General features: G+C 43.3%; 1 protein-coding gene across 1 annotated transcript in view; it reads left to right on the forward strand.

Annotated features, from left to right (window-relative positions):
- The window catches only part of ITGA9 (integrin subunit alpha 9), a 231,898-nt gene that overhangs the window by 45,493 nt on the left and 159,240 nt on the right, over window positions 1-27,165 (forward strand). The window contains exons 6-13 of the mRNA XM_080975757.1: window positions 559-688; window positions 3,222-3,307; window positions 4,403-4,471; window positions 7,216-7,353; window positions 12,455-12,560; window positions 14,640-14,734; window positions 18,572-18,662; window positions 19,492-19,537. Of these exons, the coding sequence (XP_080831883.1) occupies window positions 559-688; window positions 3,222-3,307; window positions 4,403-4,471; window positions 7,216-7,353; window positions 12,455-12,560; window positions 14,640-14,734; window positions 18,572-18,662; window positions 19,492-19,537 (761 nt within the window). The remainder of the gene's footprint in view (window positions 1-558; window positions 689-3,221; window positions 3,308-4,402; window positions 4,472-7,215; window positions 7,354-12,454; window positions 12,561-14,639; window positions 14,735-18,571; window positions 18,663-19,491; window positions 19,538-27,165) is intronic.

Genomic DNA, 27,165 nt, shown 5'->3' on the forward strand with positions numbered 1-27,165 from the left:
TTCTTCTGCTAGGAAACAAGCCATTGTCTAGCTTGATGCACTGTTATATCCCAGATGTGTGGTTTGTTCCCCCTAAGCCACAGACACATATTGGCTTCTGTTCGTGGTTTGTTTGGAGAACCTGCAGCTGGATACGCAACAAGCAAAACCATAGCTTGTTTCCCAGCCGTAGGAGGAGTTCCTCACCTGGGTAACAAACAAGGTGGTATAGTGCTGAATTCTTACTACAAGGGGAAGAGAAAAACACCTGGGATTTCAACAGTGTGCATCAGCATGGTGCTCTCATTCACATTAAACCACAGTTTATTTTAACTATGGTTTAATGTGACATGCAAACCAGGCTATTACATTCTAATTGCACAATACAATTCATGCTCTGAAAGTAATCCAGAAAGTTTAGATTATTTTAACCTGTTTCAGTCTTCCCCAATTTGTCAGTCTTCTCTGCCCCCCCCAGCACCACAGAATTTCTGAAGATAATTACTTTTCTGGTCTTCATCATGCTTGAGGAGCTTCAAAGATTTGTTTTATTGACTGCTGAAACTCTTCTGTTGGTAGGAGCTGGTTGTCATGGGAGCCCCAGGATCTTATTACTGGACCGGGACCATCAAAGTGCTGAATCTCACTGACAATATTTATTTCAAGCTGAATGATGAATCTGTGATAGCCAAGCGGTATACATACCTAGGTAAGTGATGTGGAGCTGCCCATTGTTACTAGTCTCAAATCTTGGTTTCCTCCAGATGTTGGGACTACAACTCCCATGAATCTCAGCCATCACAACCATGCTGGTTGGGAGGTACCAGGCTGTGGGACACCGGTCTAAACTGTCTTGCACAAAGTTTTTTAGTGGTAGGTATGGTAAATCTGCATGAATATAAGCCTTCTAAATGGACATTTTTAAAAAAATCCTAGTTGGTATCTGCATCAGATTTGAATTGATTTTATGAATGTGCTCTGGTTGTCTTAAAGTGTTTGCTTATATCTTTATCTGTTTAGGAAAATGTTGTTATATATGCAGCTGTTTCATATAAGTTTTTATTATGTTGTAAATTGCTTTGGGATGCCCCATGGGAAGTGATTAAGAAAGAAAGAAAGAAAATACACAGAGAATGGGTTATTTTAGGCCTAATGGCCTGTCATGTATTTCAGGGACCCTTGTGTTCCATGAAAGCTTTTAGGTCTTTTTCAGTGACACTTTTTGGACCTTTAAAGTCCTTAATTATTGGGGATGAGGTTACCTCGATTTTTTTCTCCTTCTGTATATACTGACTTAGAGTTGTCTTCTGAGGTCTTTCTCCAGGTGGCCTTACCTTTTGAGGTTCAGGAGATGACAAATAGGGAGAGTACCTTTTCAGTGGTGATATCCTGGCTGTAGAATCCCCTCTCTAGAGAGACTGTTGTTCCCCCAAGCAACAGGATCTTGAAACTTAAGGACTAACAAACGTATTATCTCACAAGCTTTTGTGGACTACAGTCCACTTCCTTAGATGCACCGTTATTATTTTCCCAGGTCAGTGTTAGGTGTGTCCTGCGTTGCACTCTTGGTTCGCATGGGATGATGCTAGTAAGCTTCATAAATGGACAGTAAGCCTCATAAGCAGGGCTCACATACTAAAAAACCCACAATCTTCTGTGAAGTGTAGGGGTCAGTAACATTTGCAGGGTTGTCTCAGTAGATGAGAATGTGGAAATGGCTTCCTGAAAGTCTGAAAACTGCTTGGCTAAACTATAGATTGGGATTTGTGAACTTTTTAATTCAACTCCCAGCCAGTTGCGCATGTTGTATAGTATATTAATTTTACCTCTTGGGTATGTCTAAACGATAAGCTCTAAATGTTCTCGTTTTCTTCTCCTGTACTCTGAGGATAGCAGTTCTTTGAGTAGGCACAGCTGTCTATTGCTCCAAAGAGTATCTGCCAAGATAAGATAGGGACTGAAGACATTGCACATCAATAATACTTTGAATACTAAGATTTAAAACGCAGTGAGTGACAGAAGAGAAATACTGAACATCTAATGTCTTCTGCCCAGTCCTCAGTGACCACTTGCTCTCATTATGAAAGCATTTCCAGATTTCCACTTTCTTCTTTTGTTTGGTTTTAAATGCTTTTAAAAACTGGATAATCACCCCTTTTCTTCAGCCCACTATCGTTATTAGTCTGTTTTTTGGTTGTTGTTTTTTAAAAACACTTAGTGAAAGCTACTTTGAAATTTGTAGTGAAGAGATGGCTGGATATCCTGAAGACCTTGAGGTTTCTGCCTTTGAATAGATTTGAAAAGCTAGTCTTTTGCAGGCAGAAGGGACTGAAATGACAGCCTTACAAGGAGCTTGAACCACCACCACCACCACCTCCTCCTCCTTTACTTACAGACTCCTCCTGCCCCATAATATATCATCTGTAGGATGGCAAATTGGACCTCTTCCAAGCAAACCCTTTCCCCTTAGTGTAGGCCCTTAATTTTTGTTTTAATCCTTAGCCAAGCATCATCATCATCAACGTTATTGTTATTATTATTAATTTTAATTTTATCAATAAAAGCATTTATAAACCGCTAGATCACAAAACTTAGCACAGCAGTTTACAACATTGAAAGGGAAAAAAAGGCATACAACAAAAGCATTAAAAGATTAAAACAATTTTAAGCTCTTGTTAAAGCATGCACTTTATATCTCTTCCCTCACCCCACATCCCTTGGCATAGCAGTTTAAAGTGAGGGAACCCCCATTTTTGGGTGCCAAATGGAAACTGTCACTAAACAGGCATGAAAGATATAGTTCCTTCAACATGAAGCAATCTGTACCCCCCCCCCCCCAGTGTGTTTCTCATTCCATTGAGCATCTGTACTCTTAATTTTTATTTAGGAAACCAGGCGCTTTTCTGGCAAAAGCTCTTGTTCTTGTCACCCTCACAGCTTCTGTCGACACCTTTGCCATTGGGTCTCGGTGGAAAAAAAGAGACATTCAGTTGCTTATTGTCACTTCCAGTGCCGCATGGAGTGCCAGCAAGTTCCTGTACTGAAGAAGCAGACCTCTTGTTGGTTTTTGGGGGTTATTTGTAACAAGTCTAGTATATTTACACTCTATGAGAAGAAAGGAGGAGGGAGGGAACTTTGCTTTCATCCAGATGGCTGACCTTTTCCTTGGACCTCTTTCCTTTTCTGAATTCATTTGTCATTTCTCTCCTCCCATTCGTCCACCCTAAAAATGCCCTGCTTAGGATATGCGGTGACAGCGGGTCACTTCTCTCAGCTGACGACGACAGACGTCGTTGGAGGAGCTCCTCAGGATGGAGGCGTCGGAAAGGTGTGGCTCTCGATCAAACAATGGCTCATTTAACTAACGTGGCAGCATATTCACTGTTTTGACTGAGTTCCCGGAAAAAAGGATGAACAAGGCATTTGGGGCTACAGTAATTTGGAAAGGGTTTATTGACACTGGCTTGGATCATAAGATTAGTTGCCTTAAAAGTGGTTCACGGGAAGAATGTTTCTCATTCCCACCAGACCCACAAAAAGCCTCTTTGGGGATTGGGGGCTCTTCTGAAAAATATATGGTGGGAGTGTCCTAAAATTAGGTGTAGGTCTGCCGATTTTGGCTGGTTATCCCCTTCCGCAGAGGCCCCTATACACATCCCGTGTTGTTAAGGAGGGTGGTGGCGTTTGGGTAGGTAGGAAAGGGCAGTGTGGAGGAGGAAATGGAAAACATTCATTCTGTGAACTTCCTTAACTTACGTTAGGATCAATGCCACTGTTATGCATTGTTGTATTGTTTATGTAACATTCTTCAAATAAATGTGCAAAGCATTTTTTGCAGTGCTGATCTTCCTTGGTTTTGTAATGTTCTTTTGCGAAGGACTAGGGACTTGAGGGCTTGCTAATACTGAGCTGAACCGGTTCAGCACTGACTGTCTAACCAGATGTTCCCGTGTTGCTTTTGCAAAGAGGCAACAGATATACAAAGGGGCTGTGGGGTTAAACCCCACCCTGAGGCCATGCAGATACTCCTTGTCTTACTGCAAAATGTCTTCTCCAAAGAGATTTGTCTGTCCCCTACTTTGATTTCTTTTAGAGGCCACTTGAAATCAGCTTTACCTACAAAAGTCTTTGGTGGATTTTCATAGGAGATAGCTCACATTTCACTGCGGATGGCTCTTGCTTTTTTCTGTTTGCTTTTAAAAATTGTATCCATCTTTAATAAAACTTAGATTTTATTCTTAGTTTTTTATTGTATTTTGCTAAGCTGCCTTCAATTTTGTGGAAAGATGAGGCAAAAACCTTTCAGATTAATGAATGAAGTACCCACAAACATGCACTCTTAGCCATATTTTGCTAATCAATAATGAGTGGATTCATATGCAGTAGAATCAATTAGTTTCTTCTTCTGTTTAAAACTTCACAGGTATATATATTTCGCACTGATAAGAGGTCTGGTTCTTTAATAAAGATCTTTCAGGCTTCTGGTAAAAAGGTGAGTAATCCTTTAAATAATTGGTTGTTTATTTTTTATGTAGAATATATTGCTTTTTCTTTTAATCCTGCAGATAAGTTCTGATTACAGCTATATTGCTCACAATTTCTTATGGCCTGGGGCTGTAATTTTCTCTATTGTCCAATGCATAGACAGGCATAGGCAAACTCGGCCCTCCTGATGTTTTGGGACTACAACTCCCATGATCCCTAGCTAACAGGACCAGTGGTCAGGGATGATACCAATTGTAGTCCCAAAACATCTGGAGGGCCAAGTTTGCCTATGCCTGGTCTAAGACATGTTGTTACTTGTGGTATAGCAGCAAATATCCCCCCCCCCTGCAAATCTTGGTACATAATACCTTAGGTTGGTCAAGATCTCACAAGTGCCTCTTCATTCCCTAACAGCAAAAAAATAAAACAATCATCAATGAAGCAACTAATAATTTGTGGTGTTTTGCGCCACACAAAATCAGTTGCCTGAGGTGGCTGCTCCACTCTGCCACACGGTAGGGCCGGCCCTTCACATTTTACTTTTTCTCACTGCCTACATGGGTATCTTGATATAGTCACACGTGGTGAAATAAGACATTTGAGCATTTGTCGGAAATGATGGTTTGATATGAGACGCAATAGCTGTGTGAGAAAATCTCAAATGTAAAACAGCCCTCGGAGATTTTGATACTGAGCTCTGTTCTGACAAAGGCTTTGAAATGTTTGAGGGTTGTGTGTGTGTTTGTATGTGTGTGCGTGCACGCGCAGGGGAAGGCTTTTTATTTGTGAAATGTATTTCTGAGGTACTAAAATCACGAGAAGGTCTAACATTTCCATGATGTCAGCAACAAGGGTGCACTCTTGTGCTTTTTTCCTTCATGCTAACAACCTTTTCCTGTTTCTTTGGAGGGGGGAATGTTAGGGTTGTTAAGCAGGCAAGTGGATATTGGTTCTTCCAAGAATAGTTCACTCTGTGCCTCATTTCTGTGTTGCTTGGGTGAATGAAACCAGTAGGTTTATGGGACCACGTGGAATGCAGCTGTCCCTTTCTGTCACATGATCCTGTCATGTGATCCTTGCTGTGTTGGTAGCTGCAAGACCAGGCCAGTGACTCTCTTATCTAGTGAGCTACTACAATGGCACAGAGAGCACTTGAATCCTGCTGCTGGATTCTTCACTGCTAGAGACTCTTAGTTCCTTACAGGAAATTGGAAACCACGTGCCAGATGTGAATAGCAAAAAGTTACGGTTCTCACAGTAACACCAGGTCACCAACTCTGTGCAATAATGTTGCAGTTGGGCAAACAAAATCCCTTTCCCGCTTGAAATTGCTTACATCCACTGTGACATATTGCTCAGGTATTCGCTGCCTAGATTTTTTATTAGTATAAAAACCGCCAATGTGTAATGAAAGCCTTGTAAACAAAGAACCCACAAAGGGAGCGAAATGCTAAATGTTTGACCTTAACCCTGCAAAAGCAAACAGATTGGAGATCTGAGATGATGTCTTGCACTTTTTCTCATCTTTCTGCCATGACTTGTAAACAGTGTTTGCAATCTTTTATGTATTTGAGAAGTCAGTGTCCACTCTGTTGTGATAGGTGTGGCTGTTGTTGCATGGCTGATATCATCATTGGCTTGAACTTTTGGCTCATCTTGGCCAAAGACAAGTTGAGTGACCAAATTAAGGAGTGTGGGTGGTGGGTGGGAGGGAAACACAACTTTTCAGCCAATCAAGAGCATGTAATGAGGTGAGAGTAATAACGCTAGTGGTAAAATAAAGATCGTCGGATATGCTTGCAATTTGGCATTGGATGAATTACACAGTCCCAGATTCACAATGGGTGAATAAAGACAAAAGGTTAGGAAGTAAGGAAGAAATGGAACCATTTCAGGCAGAATCATATTACGACTGCCACATGGAAACTCTAATGAATGTGTCAGTTCACCCTGTTTTGTAGAGCATCTCTATACTGGTGCCAGCTGCCACCAAAAGATATGTGATTGGCATGGAAATTATCCATGTTCTGGTGCCATTCCGCATAGTGTGGAGTCTTCAGTCTTAGGGATGCAGCATGCAAACTTCATGACAGACGCCTTGCAAAAATTGGCCATCGCTCCCTATTTGTCTGCCATCTCGATCCTTTTTCATTAAACATCCTGCAAATACATTCCTTGACTGACTGGTTCTTGAACTTGTTCAGATCATAGTTTTCAACCCTGCTCACCCAACACAGCAACTAAATATTCCTAGGCTTGATATACATTCCTTAAAAATCACATTGAAGTTAACATGAGTTTACTTTTCAGTATTTTTTTTTTTTGTCTGTTGAACCGATCTTGTGAATGCCTTGGCACATGCCTGACCTTTCCAGAAAGGATGATGTAAATGAGAATCTGCATGTTTGCTGGCATATTCATAAAACCATCACAGTCGCTGAAAGAGCCCATGTGTGTTTCAAGTAATGATTTTTGGCATGGAGCAGCAACTTGTTTTTAAGACACAGGAAAAAGTATAACTTTAATTCCTTTAATAATAATAAAATAATTATATAAACAAAGAAATAAAGAATGAATGAATGAATGAAAGCTGGTGTGACCCAGTGGCCCAGAGACTTCCGAGAGCTGCTGTGTTGTGAGAGATAAAGTAGCAAGTTGCTATTTCAATTACAAACAACAAAAAGCATAAATGATTTCCTCCTGTGTGTGGGCAGATACTGAATGCTTTGTTGTGACTCGGCTTGGTTGCAGATGGGCTCTTACTTTGGCTCCTCCTTATGTGCAGTTGATCTGAATTCTGACGGCCTTTCGGACCTCCTGGTGGGAGCGCCCATGTTTTCCGAGATCCGGGATGAGGGTCAAGTCACCGTCTACCTCAGTAGAGGAAATGTGAGTATAAAAAGGAGTGGAGCAAAATGTCCCGGGGAAATCCTTTAACACTAATCTCAGATCAGCTGCACCGTATCATGCAAGTTCTGCTTTAAGGCACTGAGCAGAGGTGGGTGCTGTTTCGGCTCCGGAATAGAAATGGCCAAACAGTCCTAGCAAAAAAGTCAGGATTCACTTGTTTTTCATAATTTGGGATATCCAAAATCCAGTAGATATCTAATTCCATTCATGAAGAACTGCCACATTAGCCTGATATTTCAAAAAACAGTAAAGTCCTGTAACCCCTTAAAGGTGGATAAGAATAAATGCTTCTTCACAGGTTAGGCTCACTTCTTCCATTGCATAAATCATTATCAACATTGTGGTTTATTTTTCAGTACTTTTATCAGTCATTTTCATTGGCAAATACCTAAAAGGAGCTTGTAAATGCAGCACAGCCCAGCATAAAAAACCCCAGCGATATGACAATTGCAAGGAGCACATAATAATAATAATAATAATAATAATAATAATAATAATTATTATTATTATTATTATTATTATTATTATTATTTATACCCCCCCCCATCTGGCTGGGTTTCCCCAGCCACTCTGGGCGGCTTCCAACACTATTAAAATACAGTAATGCATCAAACATTAAAAGCTTCCCTAAACAGGGCTGCCTTCAGATGTCGTCTAAAGTCATCTGGTGGGAGGGTGTTCCACAGGGCGGGTGCCACTACCGAAAAGGCCCTCTGCCTGGTTCCCTGTAACTTGACTTCTCACAGTGAGGGAACCGCCAGAAGGCCCTCAATGCAGGACCTCAGTGTCCGGGTAGAACGATGGGGGTGGGGACGCTCCTTCAGATATACTGGACCGAGGCTGTTTGGGGCTTTAAACGGCCTCAGCATATGGCAATGGCATAAAACCCACAGTCTGAAAACACCCTCGAAGCACAGGGAATACTTATGTGTTTACAGCTTGCAAAAAAGCAAACAGTGATGGTTCTAGACAGGCTGCCTCTGAGAGGGCATTCCTTAATTTTGGCACCGCAATAGAAAGGCACCATCCTTTGTGTTCACCGGCCAAGGCTCTAATGGTGGCGGCATATGGAGCTGTTTGGGGAGGCGGGTTCAGGTGGGCATCTAGAATTTAGATTGGGATAGAAGCATGGGGGCTCCCTTAGTTTTATACAGAAGGACTCAAAGTCTAAGAGTACACAAGAAACAGCAGTGTCACAATTCTGTGCTCAGCTCTGATTAATGTAGAATCCTGTCAGAGTAGGTCTGTTCCTTTCCCACTGTCAGGGATTCTGTAACTTGGACCCACAGATTTATTACAGCAAAGGCTTTCATGGATCGGGGTCCCCTTCATTAGATGGCATGCGATGAGAGGAAGGTATTATTATTATTATTATTATTATTATTATTTATTAAATTTGTATACCACCCTTCATCCATAGATCTCAGGGCGGTTCACAACATAAAAATGATTTGCCAGCCTTCTTGTTAGGAGTCTGCTTGGTCAACTGAGCAGTATGTTCTGCTTGGTGTATTCCAGGATCCAGTTTTTCTCCTCAAGTCACTAACTTCAGGGCCCTTGAATTGGGTATCATGTACTCCAGGTCTATAGTTGGTTGTGACCAAACCAGGACATGACACCTATTACAGCTGAGGTTTACAGAATGCACCAGAGTAGCAGCCACTGTTGATATATAGAACCTCCATATTAGAAGAAATGGCATTTGTTTCATTTCACTTTATATACTGAGGGAGCCACTTCCAGTGGTTAGGAAACCAGTATCAAATTAAGCAACGGCTTCTAATTCACCTTCCCTTTCTGCTGAAGTATGGTGACTCTTAAGACCAGCCTTTGCATTATCGGGGAGAAAGAAGCATGATTTTGTTTTTAAATGTGTACTTGAAGGTAAGTTTTGAGAGTTGAACCCATATGAAAAGCAGCTGCAAGAACTGACTTTCATTTTGATTGCGTTGAAAACCCTATACAGTGTTGGTGTTCCTAGGAAAAGAAATCACTGGACTCTTGGTTGCAAAACTGCCCATTGCACAACCACCGTGACCCAACAGTAGCCTAGGGAAATAATCAACATAAGCTTCCTGTACTCTGAAATGACCGCGACTTGTTTGGAAGGAACACGAGCCACATGGGCTCTCTCAGAGACACTTTTGTTTATGAAAAATGTCTCCTTTCCCCCTAAATAAATGTTATTGGCGCTCTCCTTTCTCGCGATTTGACACACAAACCATGGCTACTTAGGTCAGTTGAGGTCAAACAGTCACAATGGAATGATGTAACTTTGTGTCTTTCTTCAGATAGTTGAAGAGGTATAGTACAAACATGAAGATTTAGAATTAGAGCACCAGAAATGCAACGTCCTCCAGAAAGTCATAAATGGAGAGACCCTTTTGGATTGGATAAAATAATCTTGGCGAAACTCCAACTAAAAGCATTGGGTTTTAGAGATCCTTGTTTCAATCACAACATTCCATTCCTGTTTGGATCACAAAATTCTAGTTGTCTGGAACTTCCAGACTTCACTCTCTCATCTACAATTTACCGTATTTTTTGCTCTATAGGAAGCACTTTTCCCCCTCCAAAAATGAAGGGGAAATGTGTGTGCGTCCTATGGAGCGAATGCAGTCTTTCGCTGAAGCCTGGAGAGCGAGAGGGGTTGGTGCGCACCAACCCCTCTCGCTCTCCAGGCTTCAGGCAGCTATCCGCAAACTCCGGGAGTGGCGGCGAGGTTGCGCGCAATCTTGCCGCCGCTCCTGGACATGTTCTGGGGGCTGGGGTCGGGGGAAGCTCGGGCTTCCCCCGTCCCCAGTCCTGCAAGCTCCGGGAGGGGCGGCGAGGTTGCGTGCAATCTTGCGGCTGCTCCTGGACCAGTTTTGGGGGCTGGGGTCGGGGGAAGCTTGGGCTTCCCCATCCCCAGCCCCACAGCTAAAAACGAAGCCAAGACAGCGAGTGGGATCCATCCTGCTCGCTGTCTTGGCTTCTGCCAAAGCCGCGCACAGCCTCTCCCGGCTGGAGAGGTTGCGCATGGCTAAAGAGGAAGCCAAGACAGCCAGCGGGATGGATCCCACTCACTGTCTTGGCTTCTTTGCTCTTTGGGGCTGGGGAAAAAAATAATAATTTCCCCTCCTTTATTTCCCCCCCTAAAAACTAGGTGCGCCCTATGGTCTGGTGCGGCCTATGGAGTGAAAAATATGGTATCTACAAATTATACTCAACCTTAGTATTTCCCCTTTTAAAAATTTATTATTAATTTTACTAGCATTCCACATTTCCTCACAGGTGTTTAGGGTGTGGAGTACAGTGAGATATCTCCTTTTCATCTTGACAACAACCTTCTGTAACAGGACTGGATGAGAGAGTGTCTGAGGCAATTGAGCACCCATCATGTTTGAGCGGGGATTTGAACCCGTATCTTCTCAGTAGTTGTGAGGCACATAGTCAGGAAGCGAGGTGACAGAGAACACTCGAGAAAATTGGGGTGCACACAATAATGAATCAAAATATTATCTTCTGGGTTCTGTGAATCCTGAAAAATATTTTGCATTAATCGTCCCTAATGCCCGTCTCTAAACATGTATTTACTAGTGATTTCCCTGTGAGGCTTTATCGAAATTAATCTTATTAGAAAGTGTGTTCTAGATTTGCCAATGTGTTATGAATACAAGGGCCACTCGGGTTGATTCTGATTTGCCACAGTCCAAATTACTTTCACTCGCTGCACATGTTCCATAGCAAAGTCACTTTTCACATAAGCATCATTGTACCACATGTGGAGCCTCAGGGCAGCCTCATGAAACCGTACCTTGCGCTCAGTGCAGAAGAAAAGAAAAACACAATAAAACGTTACTTTCACCTCATTGTTTTTGTTACAGATTCATTATATAGGATTTTCTTTATGTCAGCAGCTTTCTGAAGACCTCCCAAAAGATTTGATTGCAATTTCCAGAAATCAGTCCCTACCTATTCACAAAAAAACACGGTAAAGACCCCTTGAGATAGACACGGAGCTGGGTTTAAACAACGGTGTTTGGTTTCCTTATGGAAATAACTCTCCTGCACCTGAAGTCTAGGGTAGATGGCAGAACTGGACATAAAAGCATGAAAAACATATCAGCATTTTTGTGGGAGCTTTGGTGGGGTTTAAAAAAGAAAAAAAATATATTTTTGCTCTTTTTCGTCACTCTCTTATATCTAACCCAACTACATTCTAATGTTGTCAACCTATTCCTATGTAAAGTGGTTTCTTCATCTTTTAAGATTCTTTTGCTTTGCTCCACCCCAAAATTACAGACTCCAAAGCATGGCATTTCCCCTCCTATGAAAGATGGAACTGAATGCTGCAGTAATGTCCTCATAGAGCAATGGCCAATGCTGTTGGTAAATGTACAAGTCAAGTCCAAAGAATCAGATAATTCCACGTGCAGCCCACACACGCAACCCTTTGGTGGCTTTGCATCTCGTCTCTTTCACACAGGAGGGAACGACCCTTCCAAGACAACACTTGCCAGCTCCATTTTTATAAGTACTTTTTAAAGAATTATTTAAAACCTGCTGGCTGATTACCTGGAGGCACTTTTTTTTAGGCAACTGAAATGTTTAAACGAATTATTCCAACAGATTGATTTACTTAAGTGCTGCAGACCTCATTATTATCACATGGGAGTTTTGCTACACAGACTGAGTCTATGCTATTACAATAGTTCTTCTTGGCCATTCTTTGGAACGGAACAGAATTAACCTCACCGGCTTAGTTGCTCAATTGTTTGGAACTTTTGCACTGTCTCGAGTGCACGATTTTACTTATCTAAGATTTCTTTTTGAAATATTACAGTTGGCCACTAATCGGCCTTTGCTCCGTCATCCTGGCTAGGCGCTTCCTTTTCAGAAGCAATTAAGTGCCTTTTCAATTTACAGCATTTCCTTTATATAATGCCCGGGTTTAGTGTTGCCAACTTGAAATTTGGTTAGGACATGCTCCAGATGCTTCCTGGGGAACATGTGCATGAGCAATGCTCTAGCAAAGAGGCCGTGCATCTCTCAACACTGGCTCTGTTTTTCTTAGCCTGTCCTATTTCCTGTTTGCTAGGGAGTCATGGAAGAGCAACTTGTTCTGAATGGTGACAATGCCTACAACGCACACTTTGGGGAAAGTATTGCCTCCCTGGGAGATATGGATGAGGATGGATTCCCAGGTCAGTCTGTTTTCTTTTGCACGTGGGCTCTGGGCTGCTGCTGGGTCTCTCTGGAGCACTCTGAACTGAGGCAGGGACCTGCTGTGGAGTGCTTCAGGAATGTGTGTGCTTCAAACCCGTCCCACTCAGATCATTCTTCATCTTTGAAGGCACACTTTCTCCCCCAGAGAGGTTTTTTTGTGGCTGACAGATCTAGCTTCTAAGCCATGGCTAGGCAAACTAAGGCCCGGGGGCCGGATGCGGCCCAATCACCATCTCAATCCGGCCCACGGGTGGTCCGGGAATCAGTGTGTTTTTACATGAGTAGAATGAGTCCTTTTATTTAAAATGCATCTCTGGGTTATTTGTGGGGCATAGGAATTCATTCCCCCCCCCCAAAAAAAAATATAGTCCGCCCCCCCACAAGGTCTGAGAGACAGTGGACCAGCCCCCTGCTGAAAAAGTTTGCTGACTCCTGTTCTAATCCAAGTAAGGGATTTTACCAGGGCTCCCCTGTTATGGTGCTTCATGGAAGAAGAAGAAGAAGAAGAAGAAGAAGAAGAAGAAGAAGAAGAAGAAGAAGAAGAAGAAGAAGAAGAGTAGTTTGGATTTGATATCTCGCTTTATCACTCCCTGAAGGAGTCTCAAAGCGGCTAACAATCTCCTTTTCCCTTCCTCCCCCACATCAAACACTCTGTGAGGTGAATGGGGCTGAGAGACTTCAAAGAAGTGTGACTGGCCCAAGGTCACCCAGCAGCTGCATGTGGAGGAGCGGAGACGCGAACCTGGTTCACCAGATTACGAGTCCACCGCTCTTAACTACTATACCACACTGGCTGAAGCATGAAGGGATGTTGAAGCAATGTATATTACCTTCTTCTTGTCAGTTCTCTGATCTTTCCTAGTCCTGCTAGGGGTGCCTGTCTGGGACCTGCAAGGAGGTGTGAGAAGTTACTATTTTAGGGTGCCATTGTATCTGTGGGACAAATTTATTCCAACAGGAAAGCACTTTCCCTCTGTGTTATCCTCACTGCCAATGCAATAGCCAGTAAACTACATTTGTTTCACACTGGATTTTCCATACTGTGTTGCTGAAGGTTACTTGTTGTTCAGAGTGTTGCTGAAGTTACTGGCAGGGCAAACTATTCCTGTTCAAAAGAATACCTACAAATCAGCCTTAATAAACAAAGGGCACTTGCTGTTGGAAAGAAAGGTCACTTGTCAACATTTTTATACTCCCAATTACAGTAACACACCAGAATGAAAACAGTCTAGAAAAATAACACTGAGCTTCACAAAATCCAGTTAAAATTTGCCCTTGCTGGTTTTAAGTTGGTTTCTGCTATCAATTAACTAAAACTAGTTGATTTATCTGTGGACTAATGGTTGCAGCTCTAATTATAAGCAAATTTGGAAAGTGTTGATGTTCCAGCATTATTATTATTATTGTCTTTAATTTATTAGCTTCCCTTCATCCTGTGGTCTCAGGGTGGGTTACAAAAAATTAAAACCCAACATTAAAAACAATTTGAAGCAACTTACAACTTACTTAAAACAGCAGTGCTGTAATTCATCTGGATATAATGTCATTTTGGGCAGGCCTTGGCCTAGACACATTCCCTGCCACCCATCTTTGTTGCTTTCTTTCAAACTCCTTCAGTGCCTTAGAGCTGAGCAGTCCATCCCAACTTGCAAGCTGGCATTATGAGTGGATTTTTCAATGGATCTGCCATGGCTTCATGGTGGGTGGCTTGTGTTCTGTGTGCCAATGGTGGCTTCACGTACAATGCCAGATCTCTCCCTTGAGATACGTAAAGCATGTAAAGGCTTGCTGTGATTCCCCTTGCGCATGGCTGGTATTATTTGTGGAACCCAAACAGATGTTTCTCATTAGAAGCAATGTAAATATGCATTTTGAGGGTTTTATTTTAAAATCAGCTCATTAAACGGGGCAACTTTTTTCTTATAAGCCAGGCAGCTGCTGATTGAGTGGCTTTCATCTTTATGATGAAGATGGTTTGTTGTGGCAAGAGTCTTAAAAAAATAAAAGATTGAAAGGGGCTCTTTCCCATTTCCACTGTCTCACATTGTCTTGCCTAGATGTTGCCATTGGTGCTCCTAAAGAAGATGACTACGTTGGATCAGTCTATATCTACCATGGATCCATGGGGGGCATCATACCTCAATATTCTATGGTAAGCGTTGGGCACGTGACACTATAGGTTATGTAGAAACGTGGCAGGATATACAAGGGGACTTGGGGCAGATAGAAATGCCACTGGATGTTGTTGTTGTTTAAACATTTAGTCGTGTCCGATTCTTCGTGACCTCATGGACCAGAGCACGCCAGGCACTCCTGTCTTCCACTGCCTCCCGCAGTTTGGTCAAACTCATGTTTGTAGCTTCAAGAACACTGTCCAACCATCTCGTCCTCTGTCGTCCCCTTCTCCTTGTGCCCTCAATCTTTCCCAACATCAGGGTCTTTTCCAGGGAGTCTTCTCTTCTCATGAAATGGCCAAAGTATTGGAGCCTCAGCTTCAGGATCTGTCCTTCCAGTGAGCACTCAGGGGTGATTTCCTTCAGAATGGAGAGGTTTGATCTTCTTGCAGTCCATGGGACTCTCAGGAGTCTCCTCCAGCACCATAATTCAAAAGCATCAATTCTTTGGTGATCAGCCACTGGATAGACAACAACTATATAATGTGGGGCTGTAATACATTGCGGGGAATTAGTCTGTGTCAAAGGTTTAGGTTCAGGGAATGTATCCAGCACAAATTTCAGTTGGCTTGAAACTAGTTAATGTAATGTGGAATTTGCTGCCAAGGAGTGTGGTGGAGTCTCCTTCTTTGGAGGTCTTTAAGCAGAGGCTTGACAACCATATGTCAGGAGTGCTCTGATGGTGTTTCCTGCTTGGCAGGGGGTTGGACTCGATGGCCCTTGTGGTCTCTTCCAACTCTATGATTCTATGATTCTAATGGGTCCCCCGCCCCCGCCAATGCTCCTTGGTAGTGTTTTGTTTTGGTGATAAGGATGCTTTGTTAGAGCTCTCTGGACCCTTGGATGAACTATATTTCCCTCTTCCTTGGTTGTTAGCCAGGGCAATTGTGCAGGTTTTAAATTCAATAAGGTTACAGTTGTAGACGTGCTCTTAGAAAAGCTTTCTCAGGGATCAGGAGGACAGCTTTGGGTTTTGCTGCCTAAACAGCAGAACAAAATCAGGAAGGATGTTTCCCCTTAGAGTGTTTGTGGGGCTGTATTCCAATAAGAAAAATATAAATGCTTCTTCAAATGCACCTAATCTGCAAGCTGCTTAACATCAGGCTTTTTCTAATATTCTTAATAATTTTTTTAAAAAAATAAAATAAAAACAAAGAAGCACCAGGCACCTTCTATTGACTTCAGTGAAGTCAAATCAGCGGAGAATTAATGATGTACTGTGTACAGCAGGGGTGGCCAACTCCCAAGAGACTGCTATCTACTTACAGAGTTAAAAACTGGCAGTGATCTACCCCTTCTTTGGAGTTCAGGTCAAAGTTGTTGAGCTTTGTTGGGGAGGAGGAAGAAGGCCTGTTTTTTAGGCATTCAGATCAAAGTTGTTGTTGAGCTTTTTTTTAGGGAGAAGGAAAGCCCCGTTTTTTTGAGGTGCAGGGCAAAAAAAAGAGCTTTTTTTAGTGGAGCTAAAGTTGTTGAGCTTCTTTGGGGGAGCCAGTGATCTACCACTGATGCCCAGTGATCTACCAGTGATCTACCCAGTGATCACGATCTATCTGTTGGACGTGCCTGGTGTACAGTATTTCAAAGATTTTGTCAGTCCTACCTCCTGCAATGGTTTAGGACATTTTAGTACAAATACATCAGTAGATCGCAGGCTGAGCTTTTTGTTCTAATCTGGATAGTGGCATGTTTTTGCTTTTTCAAAGACAAAAAGAAATCAGGCTTGTTTTTCAACTTTCAGCTGTTTTAAAGTTCTGGTCTAAATATTTTGTTTTGTTGCTGGGCGGGAGGCTCGTAGAGGATGCTAAGTCAGAGTTTCAGTGGTTGCATTTGAGATGCTTAGAGCAGGCTGTGAGTGATTAGTTCTGCTGTTTGCTGACTTTTTTAAAAGTACGCATTAACTTTTTAATAAAGAAAATGCAAACAAAATCCTTTTTATGATAATTTTTATAAGTGATAATTTGTGGCATGTGAATGACTCTTCTCTGCACACTGAAATGATGGGAGATTACTGAACGAGACTGAAATGCAAAATGGCATTTTGGTTGAGGATGTCCAGATTTGGACGGATAGATGTTATTTCTTAATTTTTACATATTTGAGGTAATATAGGCATTTCAGAAGGAGACAGCTTAATCATAGAAAACAGTGCAGTTGACACTGCTGTCTCTGAGCAGATTAGTCTTCAGCTTTTGTGATCTTCTTCAGGGTGTGCTCTTGCCAGCTAGTTTCCATTACTTTTCCTTGTGTTCAGTCTCTCTCTCTCTCTCTCTCTCTCTCTCTCTCTCTGCCATGTTTTAGTGCTGTGCCTTGTCCTCAAGGAAGAGGGCTGAAGGTCATTTGGCTACAAATCCATCAAGCTGTTTCATATGTTTAATTTGTAGTGTCTGTCTACCTGGCCTCTATTTGAACCAGTAACCTTGGGGGTGAAAGGCTTTGTGTCCCATTACTGGAACTCTGAACCATCCAGATGGTCTGTATTAAAAAACATACACACACGTATACAATCTATGTTAGAAGAAAGGATCATTTGTTTACAGTGAGATACTCCTACACCTCCCATTTCATTTTGAATGCCTGATTTTTACCTCTGCTGCAGCGAGATTTGGATGCAGATGAAGCACTTTTAATTGGTTTGCAGATAAATGTGTACGCTAGATAAATATTATCAGGCTAGGTTTCAGGGCCTTTGGTTCTGTCTGCAGCTCTCAAAGCTGTGTAGCATTATACTGCAATCTTTATACCCTAATAGCCTGCAGATGTCTGTGGGATATGTGTAGCCCTGGTTTGCCACCCTAACAGGGACCCCCCGCAAAAACCTAGCCACATTCTCTTGTGTAAATGTAATTTGAGGAGTTCAGCTGCTTTCAGTTGCTTTAGTGTTATCAGGTCCAAGAGTGGGAAAGTTTTCTTCATTGCTTTTTTAAGAGAAGAAGTTTTAGAGTGCTTTCCTTTCCTTTAAGCTTTAGATATTCGTTGTTTTCTATTAATTTCCCAGCTGACAGTTGGTCAGTATTACCACCCATTGTATTTCTTTTTCTAATCCATTAAGAGCATGTCCACCTAAGAGCTTTGCATCCAACCAGATTGATGCTTTAGCACTAAACTGAAAGCGCAGGACAATAATTGCACCCCCTTCTCCAAAATGGAGGTGTCGTGTTCAGTATTTTACAATGTTTTTCTGCATGGTCTGTGCTAAGGGCTCTATGAACCCATCCATCTGTTAAATGGGCCAGCAGAGGGTCAGTTGACAACTGCCTTATGGGTATTGCACCAATAGTGCTGTTAGGGATTGGAGACCTTGCTCTGAGTTGAAATCTTATTAAGAGATCTCACAAATCACACACTCAAAGCAGGAATCAATATTACTCTGTTGAAACTGACTGAGAGAGTCACTAGTAGAATCACACATTATACTTTTGGGGGCAGATAGTGGTGAATTCTCACACAGGTGGTTCAGAAGAATGAACAGTGTGCTAAGGAGCATGTAGATAGAGCCTCTTTTTCTTGCAAATAACCCAGTGCCATTGCTTACATGTTGCCTCAAACAGAATAGCCCTGAACAGAGGAGGTGTAATGTCGGTGAATTAGATCCAGTGTGTGACAATTCAGAAGAGCTGGAAAACCTTGCATGTCCCTTTTTATTTTATTTCCCTCTGTTAACAGTGAGACCTGAATGGACGTGTGGTTCCCAGCTCATGCATTCCAATTCCATGAAAACTATTGAGATTTGCCATTGAATCCAACGGATTGTAAGCAACTTTGGTGCTATGATTTTCCTGGTTCCATTGATTCCAGTTCTGTGTTGTCTATTGCAGAGGATACCTGGGAGGAGAGTAAGCCCAATGTTACAGATGTTTGGCCAGTCCATTTCTGGAGGAGTTGACATGGATGGAAATGGCTATCCAGGTAGGTTTGTAATACTGGTAAAGAAGAAGAATACAAACAAACAAACAGATGAAATGGAATGGAAGAATGGATAATACGAATGAAAAGATTGTAGAAATAGAAAAAAATGAAGGGGAGAATGTACATATCACTGACTAAGCCTAATTTACCTTACAGGATTGTTGTGATATAATATGGAGATGTATACCATCTTGAGTAGCTTGGAGGAAAGTTGGGAAATAAAAGGAAAAAGGAAGGCAGGCAGGAAGGAAGGACCAATTTTGTGTATACACCCAATTCCCTTTTGTTTCCTTCTTTTTTAAAAAAATGTCCACATGTTTCAGAGTATTTATTTATTTATTTATTTGTAGTTGGACTGGATTATTTCCTTTGGAACAGATCTGAGCAGCAGTAAATAATCCTTTTCCCCTGATCACGCAACTTTTTAGGAAGAGGACTATAAATCTCAACTAATGCGAAATTAAAAAGACCGACGACTATGGTACCTTCACAAACCATGAAATTGGTCTCAGATTAGCCAAAGGGCAACTGCCAATGACCAGTTTTGGGGGAAAGCAGTAGATAACTGCAAGTTGATAATTGGATGGTGGTCAGGCAACTCGGCTTGCTGTGGTCAACCTGGGTACCTTGATTATGTCTGTTTTTTTTGGATGTGTGGACCAAGCTGAGATGCATGTTATGGTATGCAAGATATTAATGGAAGAATATATTAACTGAGAATATTACATTGCAAGAGGGGAGAGATTTGTTTTTAACAACTATAGTATGTTTTGGATGTGGATGCTGGGCACCTGTGCAAATTTCTCTAAATGTTTTCTCTTATTTTCAGATGTGACGATAGGAGCCTTTATGTCAAACAATGTGATTCTTCTAAGGTGAGGTCAATTTACCACTTTCCCTTTAATAAGGTTAATCTCTGTGCATCTTGCAGTTTCTTGCTGTTCCTCTTCCAAGTTATTTTGGGAAGAAATTGCCACTGAGTCTTGCATGTGCAACCATTTTTACTTTCTGGACATTGGCTATAAAGAGTATTTATACCAGTTAGCAAAACAGCCAAGCACTAATAGCAGCAACTGCAGGTTAATATTTCTACAGTATGCTCAAGTGTTTGCACGCCAACAACACTGTATGCACAACAGCTACAAATGGTGTTAAACTGTTCTTTTCATGATCACTTCAGTTGAAGCAGCGCTGTACTGTTGAGCATTGGATCATATATGCTACATTGCTACATTTCATACACGGTCATAGCTCCCCTTGTTTACACCTCTGGCCGACAGAGAAACAGTACGGCTAATGCTCTTTCATTGATTTGTTTAAGCTCTCAGAGCACCATAGTATTGATTTATTTGAGCTCCTAAAGAGCATCGTAGAATTGAATGAACGATAGTCAGGATTGTAGGTGTTGTTCACTTAGATGCAGCAAAGTCAGCAGTTGTCAATAAATAGTGGCAAAGTGTTGAAGGAGCATAGCAGGTTCTTCTTTTTGTGATCACTCGTAGCCGAGTAAGATTGTCTTCCATAAACACGGTTTTAACAATGAGTCCGTAAGTGACTGTGGAGGCCAATTCTGGATCCACACGTCCTTCCATAGTGGGGACATTGGTTTCTGGGAGGGAGCTGATGACGGTGGATTTGCCAAGCGTGCCTTCCTCTTAGCATGTTTCTCTCTTGCGCCCTGAGTTCGAGTGTCTTCAAAGCCCATGACACCTTTGGTAAAGGCTGTTCTCCAACTGGAGTGCTCGCAGGCCAGTGTTTCCCAATTGTTGGTGTTTATACTACATTTTTTTAGATTTGCCTTGAGACAGAGCAACAGGAGATGCATGTGCAACTGTTTGGGCAATCGTATGATATTGTTTAGTTAAATTGCTAGTTTGTGACTGCAAAATTAGGGAAGATAGCAATGGTGTTTTGTTTTGTGACTGTGATCTGTTGAAAAGGCTTGAGAGAGAGAGGTGGTGTGTAGATGATCTGATTAGAGGAAACAGCTGGAGTAACATGCCCATGAAATGAACAAAGAAGTCTGATAATAAATGGTGGAAAAATGAGAAGCTCTGGGTTTTTCTTTTGCTGTTTTATAGGGCCGCTCATTAGTGTATCAGCACCAATCAGAAGGCAACTTAGAACAAACACAATTATGGGCATCCTTCGTTCAATTAGGCACCCCTTTGTACTTGTTTTACGGTTTCCCATTTTTTGGATACCTTTCTATTGCAAACAGATGTCATGTTTTTGGAGGCACGTAGAAATGGTTTCTGCTATATAGCTGCGCCATGAACAATATTTCAAGGCAGTTTCCCATTTCCTCTCCTTGCCTAGCCACAATAGCTAAAATTGAACCTCATATTCAGAGGTACGATACCTCTGTTTCAGCAGATGCTGGAGAAAAGAAACAAGGAGTGGCTGTCTCTACCATGCTCTTCTTGTGTGCTTCCCACGAGAAGCATCACTGGCTAACAACTGTATTTTCCAAAGTGCTGGAAAAGGGCCTTCTACACCTGAATGGTTGCTCTGCTCCACCACATTCCTCCTCCAGCTAATTCCTTTCATGGCCATGGAGGTAGCTAAGAGTTGTTTCTCTCTTTCCCTCTCCCTCTCCTCCATCTCTCTCTCTCTCTCTCTCTCTCTCTCTCTCTCTCTCTCTCTTGGTATTATAGGGCATGGAGAGTGCTAGTATATTTTTCCAGTTGTGTGTTTCATTGTGTTGTGAGACAGCCCTGTCTTTCTCTCTCCATGCCTTCTTGAGCAGAACCTGTGAAGCTGCCTTGTACAAGCAGTTGGACCTTTGGTCTGTCTAGCCCGAGCACTAGCAGCTCTTGAGTGGCAGTGGCTCTCCAGTCGGGTCTCCAGCATCACCTGCTACCCGATTCTGCTTCAGCACTGCTCTTCTTTACCTGCCAGTGCATGTAGCTAACGCAGATGATGAAGATGGTTCCAACAAGGGCAACTAGTCTGCACAATTGGCTTCGTGTGTTGTGCTTGGGAGAGTACATTATGGGAAAGGACACTTGCATTTCCTGAATATTTCCCATATACAGTGGTACCTTGGTTTACTAACTTAATCCGTTCCAGAAGTCCATTCTTAAACCAAAGCGTTCTTAAACCAAAGCGTGCTTTCCCATAGCAGCAGGGGACTCAATTTACAAATGGAACACACTCAACATGTTCTGCTTCCAAGGCAAAGTTCACAAACCAAAACGCCTACTTCTGGGTTTGCAGCGTTCTTAATCCAAATTGTTCATAAACTAAGCTGTTCTTAAACCAAGGTACCACTGTACCAAGTTTGTGTTGCAACATTCGGGCGGGGGGACATAAGCATTGCCACCTTGATAAGTTCATAAAACGCAAGCAACATGGATCTCCATGTACTGCTGCTCTAAGGAAAAAACAGAAGTAACAAAAACCTTAATTTTATAGGCATCTATGCTGCTGTATCCATTTCTCGGTGTCTTACTGCATTTCTGTGAAGGGCAGATCCGGTAGGCTTTGCAGGTTCCTGCATCAACCAGAATCCACCCACCACAACATCCTCTGTTTATTTCTTTAGAGATCTGTGCATTACAAGCGACACATGTGGTGTGGCTGATGAGTTGCAGCTACCGGCTGTCAGGGAGTGTGCTGCATTTGCTGTTTGGATTAAGATTAGGGTAAAGTCGCAAGTCGGCCTCTGCCTCCTCCCCAGCCCACACTCCCCCCAAAAAAGTTCTGCAAAGTTTCTTTGCCAAAAGCAGCACACATTCTGCCAAGTGATATTAAAAGCTTTTGGTGAAGCTGCTTTGATTTGTGGGGTTTGATGGGGACTCTCAAAGGGTGCACATACTCATTTATACCCAGGCAGCAGATGGATGGTACAATTATTATTATTTTTATTATTCCAGATTGATGTGAGCAACTATCACCCTGGTAAACCATGGGCAGTTTATTGTGCTTAGTATATGGGTCAATAGGGACGTGGGTGGCGCTGTGGGTTAAACCACAGAGCCTAGGGCTTGCCGATCAGTAGGTTGGCGGTTTGAATCCCGGCGACGTGGTGAGCTCCTGTTGCTCGGTCCCTGCTCCTGCCAACCTAGCAGTTTGAAAGCATGAAGTGCAAGTAGATAAATAGGTACCGCTCTGGCGGGAAGGTAAACAGCGTTTCCGTGTGCTGCTCTGGTTCGCCAGAAGTGGCTTAGTCATGCTGGCCACATGACCCTGAAGCTGTACACCAGCTCCCTCAGCCACTAAAGTGAGATGAGCGCCACAACCCCAGAGTCAGTCATGGCTGGACCTAATGGTCAGGGGTCCCTTTACCTTTACCTTTATATGGGTCAATAAGCAGCCTAAGAAAAATAATTGTTCCATTCCCTGTCCGCAGACAAAAGGGCACGTCACAGAACCACACTGCATATGGTTTGGGGAGGGTTTTAGAGAATTCAATAAGTTGCTCTAAATTGTGCACTTTATCATTATTGCACAGCAATAAGTTATGGATGCATGCCTTCTGAGGTTCTGGTGTTGTGGTATTACACTGGCTAGATGAAACGAACACTGGCTTGAGAGAACTAGCCCCTCTCATAATGTTGTAGCAGGTGTCAAGCTGCTGACCAGTTACAATAATGGTTAACATGTGTCCAGCCAGGCAATAAGAAAGCCACAAGTGGAATCTGCAACAAAATGCTGCAGTGTATTCTTCCTCCTAAAAGGTGACTGATGCCCATTTGGACTGGTAGGGCAGGAGACCCAACAGTTGGTGGAGCCAGAGCCAATGACAGGCCGAGCCACCTCTGACTTATTTTAAGTAAGATGGCAGGCAGGCACGATCTGACTGAAGGCAGACAGGTTGGCCTTAATGCATGGGTCCGCAAACTAAGGTCCGCGGCAGGATCGGGCCCAATCGCCTTCTGGATCCAGCCCACGGACCGTCCGGGAACTGCCGCGTGGATCGCCGGCACACACATTCTTTCCCTCTCCTTCCCTCTCCCTCACATGGCAGCACCGCCTCCTCCCTCCCTCCTCCTGGCTTCTCCCTGCCCTGCCTAGAGGAGGAAGAGGACTGGGCTTTGTTGGTGCCAGCAGCAGCAGCGCTCGAGTGGCCGCCATTTAAAGCAGCCCCTCTCTAGAGCCCTTTAGTGCACTGCTCATCGTCCCTCTGCCGCTGCTGCCGCCAGCCCCTGCCGCTCGCAAGACACAGGTAAGCAGCCAATGGGGCTCGTGGTGCTCTTGCATCATCCCCCCCCAAATATAGTCCGGCCCCCCACAATGTCTGAGGGACAGTGGACCGGTCCCCTGCTGAAAAAGTTTGCTGACCCCCTGACTTAATGGATCTGCCTCCCCTGTTCAGGGTCCTGCCCGCCATTTCCAAAGAGGAGAGATAACTGGCCTTCTTTTCCAGCTGGCACTCAGCATTCCATAGTTACTGAGGATGCAATGGACAGTTTTTCACCCTCTTAGGCATTTTTTAAAATACCAAACTGCCCTTTTGGAAACCTCAAGGTTCCCACAAATATGCTAATCCCTTCCCCTTGCTTCACCGCGGCCACATTTTGGTTCTGATTCTGTGTTTACTATCGGAGGAACTGGTATTATATCTCTTGATTAAGAATAAGATTCTTCGGCAGGAACTTCAGGCTTGGAACAAGCACCTTGTGAAAATAGATAATTTTCTTTTCTAGAAATCTTTAAAGGCAAGGAAGGTATCTGAAGGCAACCCTGTTGAGGGAAGTTTGTAATGTTTGATGTTTTATCGTGTTTTTAATATTCTGTTGGGAGCCACCCAGCGTGGCTGGGGAAAGTCAGCCAGATGGGTGGGGTATGTATAAATAAATGTATACATATTTATTATGTATAAATGAATGAATGAATGAATGAATGTATGGGGCAACTGCTGCAGGAACTAATGTAATGCAGACCACTTCTGCACTTGGGTGCAATAGTCCACTGTATTTCCCAGAAATGATTTTAGAGCAAATATAGGAAACTTTTGGCCCTTCAGATGGTTCTGGACTACAGTTCCCATCAGCAGCAGCAAGCATGGCCAATGGCTAGGGATGATGGCAGTTGCAGTCCAGCAGTTTCTGGAAGGTCAGATGTTTCCCATACTTGGCTGCAACTTTCTGATTTCACAGATGGCTTTATCGGCGTGCAGCAGATATGCTTGGATGGTATTTGTTTATTTATAAATTTTGCACCCTGCCCTTCATTGTAGGGTGTTGTCACAGTCTAATAAAGCAGTTCAAATACATTGTATGCAAAATCAATCAGCAAAACATTAGAACAATTTGGTGTGATAGCATAGAAAACAAAACAAAACAATTTCTGCCATTTTTTATCCCTGGTCACTGGACTGAGGATGTTTTAGGGAAACATGAAGCTGTCGCTCAGACTCTGAATTTGGGCAGTTCTTAATACATGAATAGGCTCTTTGATCCCATAACCAATCCCCAGCGTCATGTGGCACAGAAAACCAGTGCAAGGCCATAAAAGCCATATGATTGAACTCTTTTTCAACTTGAAACAGCCCTAGCAACAAGTCAGGCCTGTGTTGCAGAAATGCAAAGCTTTTGGTCATAATTTGCAAGAGGGTAGCCAGGAGACAATCATACTTTGGTTCTCAAAGGAAGCCTGTAAGTCTAGGTTCATGATGCTAGGAATTAGCCACGCATGTCTCTGTTGACAACCATGGGTGCATAATATGCTTGTGGCATCTTACAACTCAGTGGGAGATCAGCTAGGTTGATCCCCCCCCCTTGCAGGTTCTTTCCCCCTTTCAGGAGGAAGGGGGGTTCTTCTGGGGGCAGGACCCTGCCTCTGGGATTACGAAGGCAGAGCTACAGCCATTTCCTGAAGTGGCAGAACCTCTCCCCAAATCCCAAGTCAACTGCTTGGCCTCCAACAGGAAGGCAAGGCTCCCTTGGTGCTCTGTGAAAGAGCTGGGGGGGGTGGAATGAGGAGCTGGAGAGGGAAGGAAGGAACCAAAAAGGCTTTAAGCCCCATCAGGAAAAACAGCTGCCTGGTCTTCCCTCCTTTCTTTGCTGAGGCACTGTGTCATCTTGGGCTGTTTTTTTAATGGCTCTCTCAGATGTTAAAGACATCTCCTGGGGGGAGAGCAGCAGTGAGCCTCACTGAACCCATTCCTTTTCACCATACCGTAGAAGAACCTGTTATGTACTGAGTTGAATAGGATCCATAAGGGAGCAGTCTGATTGGTCCTAGAACAATGGGATTCAGAATGCAGCAGTCTGATTGGTCCTAGAACAATAGGATTCGGAATGCAGCAGTCTGGTTGGTCCTAGAACAATAGTATTCAGAATGCAGCAGTCTGATTGGTCCACAGGAGCCACTGCAATGCGCTCTACGTGGGGCTACCTTTGAAGGTGACTCGGAAACTACAGCTAATCCAGAATGCGGCAGCTAGACTGGTGACTGGGGGCAGCCGCCGAGACCACATAACACCGGTCTTGAAAGACCTACATTGGCTCCCAGTACGTTTCCGAGCACAATTCAAAGTGCTGGTGTTGACCTTTAAAGCCCTAAACGGCCTCGGCCCAGTATACCTGAAGGAGCGTCTCCACCCCCATCGTTCTGCCCGGACGCTGAGGTCCAGCGCCGAGGGCCTTCTGGCGGTTCCCTCATTGCGAGAAGCAAAGCTACAGGGAACCAGGCAGAGGGCCTTCTCGGTAGTGACGCCCACCCTGTGGAACGCCCTCCCATCAGATGTCAAAACGATAAACAACTACCTGACATTCAGAAGACATCTTAAGGCAGCCCTGTTCAGGGAAGTTTTTAATGTATGATATTTTAGTGTTTTTTGGTTTCTATGGAAGCCGCCCAGAGTGGCTGGGGAAACCCAGCCAGATGGGCGGGGTACAACTAATAAATTATTATTATTATTATTATTACTCAATCCAGCTCCAGGTGGAAGTGAATCCGCAACCTGATTGGCCTACAGGTGAATCCCGGAATTAGCCAATCACGTGGGGCCCATTGTGCAAATAATGTATGTAAAGCAGACATTCTGGGGGAACTTCCATTCCTCCTCACTACTATGAGCTGAGTAAAGAGCATGAAATCCACACTCGACTCCGAGTATATTTCAAACCTCTCCCTTCAGTTTACACAACTTGGGCAAAGGATTCTCTGAACAGGGATGGGAAACCTTAGTAAGTCCAAGGGATACATTTCTGTTCTGAGGGCCACAGGCCAGTGCTAGGCAAAGGCCAGAGGAAAAGTGAGCAGGAAAATGGTAGGCTAGTTTCTGCGCAGTCTCTTACACCTCTCTCTGTCCATCTAGGCAAATAAGAGCCATTACCACAGTTCCACAGAAGCCTATTCTAGGAGTGTGGGAAGCCAGGCTACTGAAACGTGTGGCCTGGGGAAAAGAGGTGCGACTGTGACCTGAGGAGGGTCTCAGGAGCCAGACAGAGAGTCCCGCCCCCCCTGCATTTGGGCTCTACGTCTGAGGCTCCTCACCCCTGCTATCGAAGATACTATTTTGAAATATTTTTTTGAAATACTTTATTGGGTG

The sequence above is a fragment of the Podarcis pityusensis genome (assembly GCF_964106645.2).
Source record: "Podarcis pityusensis genome assembly, chromosome: 12".
NCBI classification, from domain to species: domain Eukaryota; kingdom Metazoa; phylum Chordata; class Lepidosauria; order Squamata; family Lacertidae; genus Podarcis; species Podarcis pityusensis.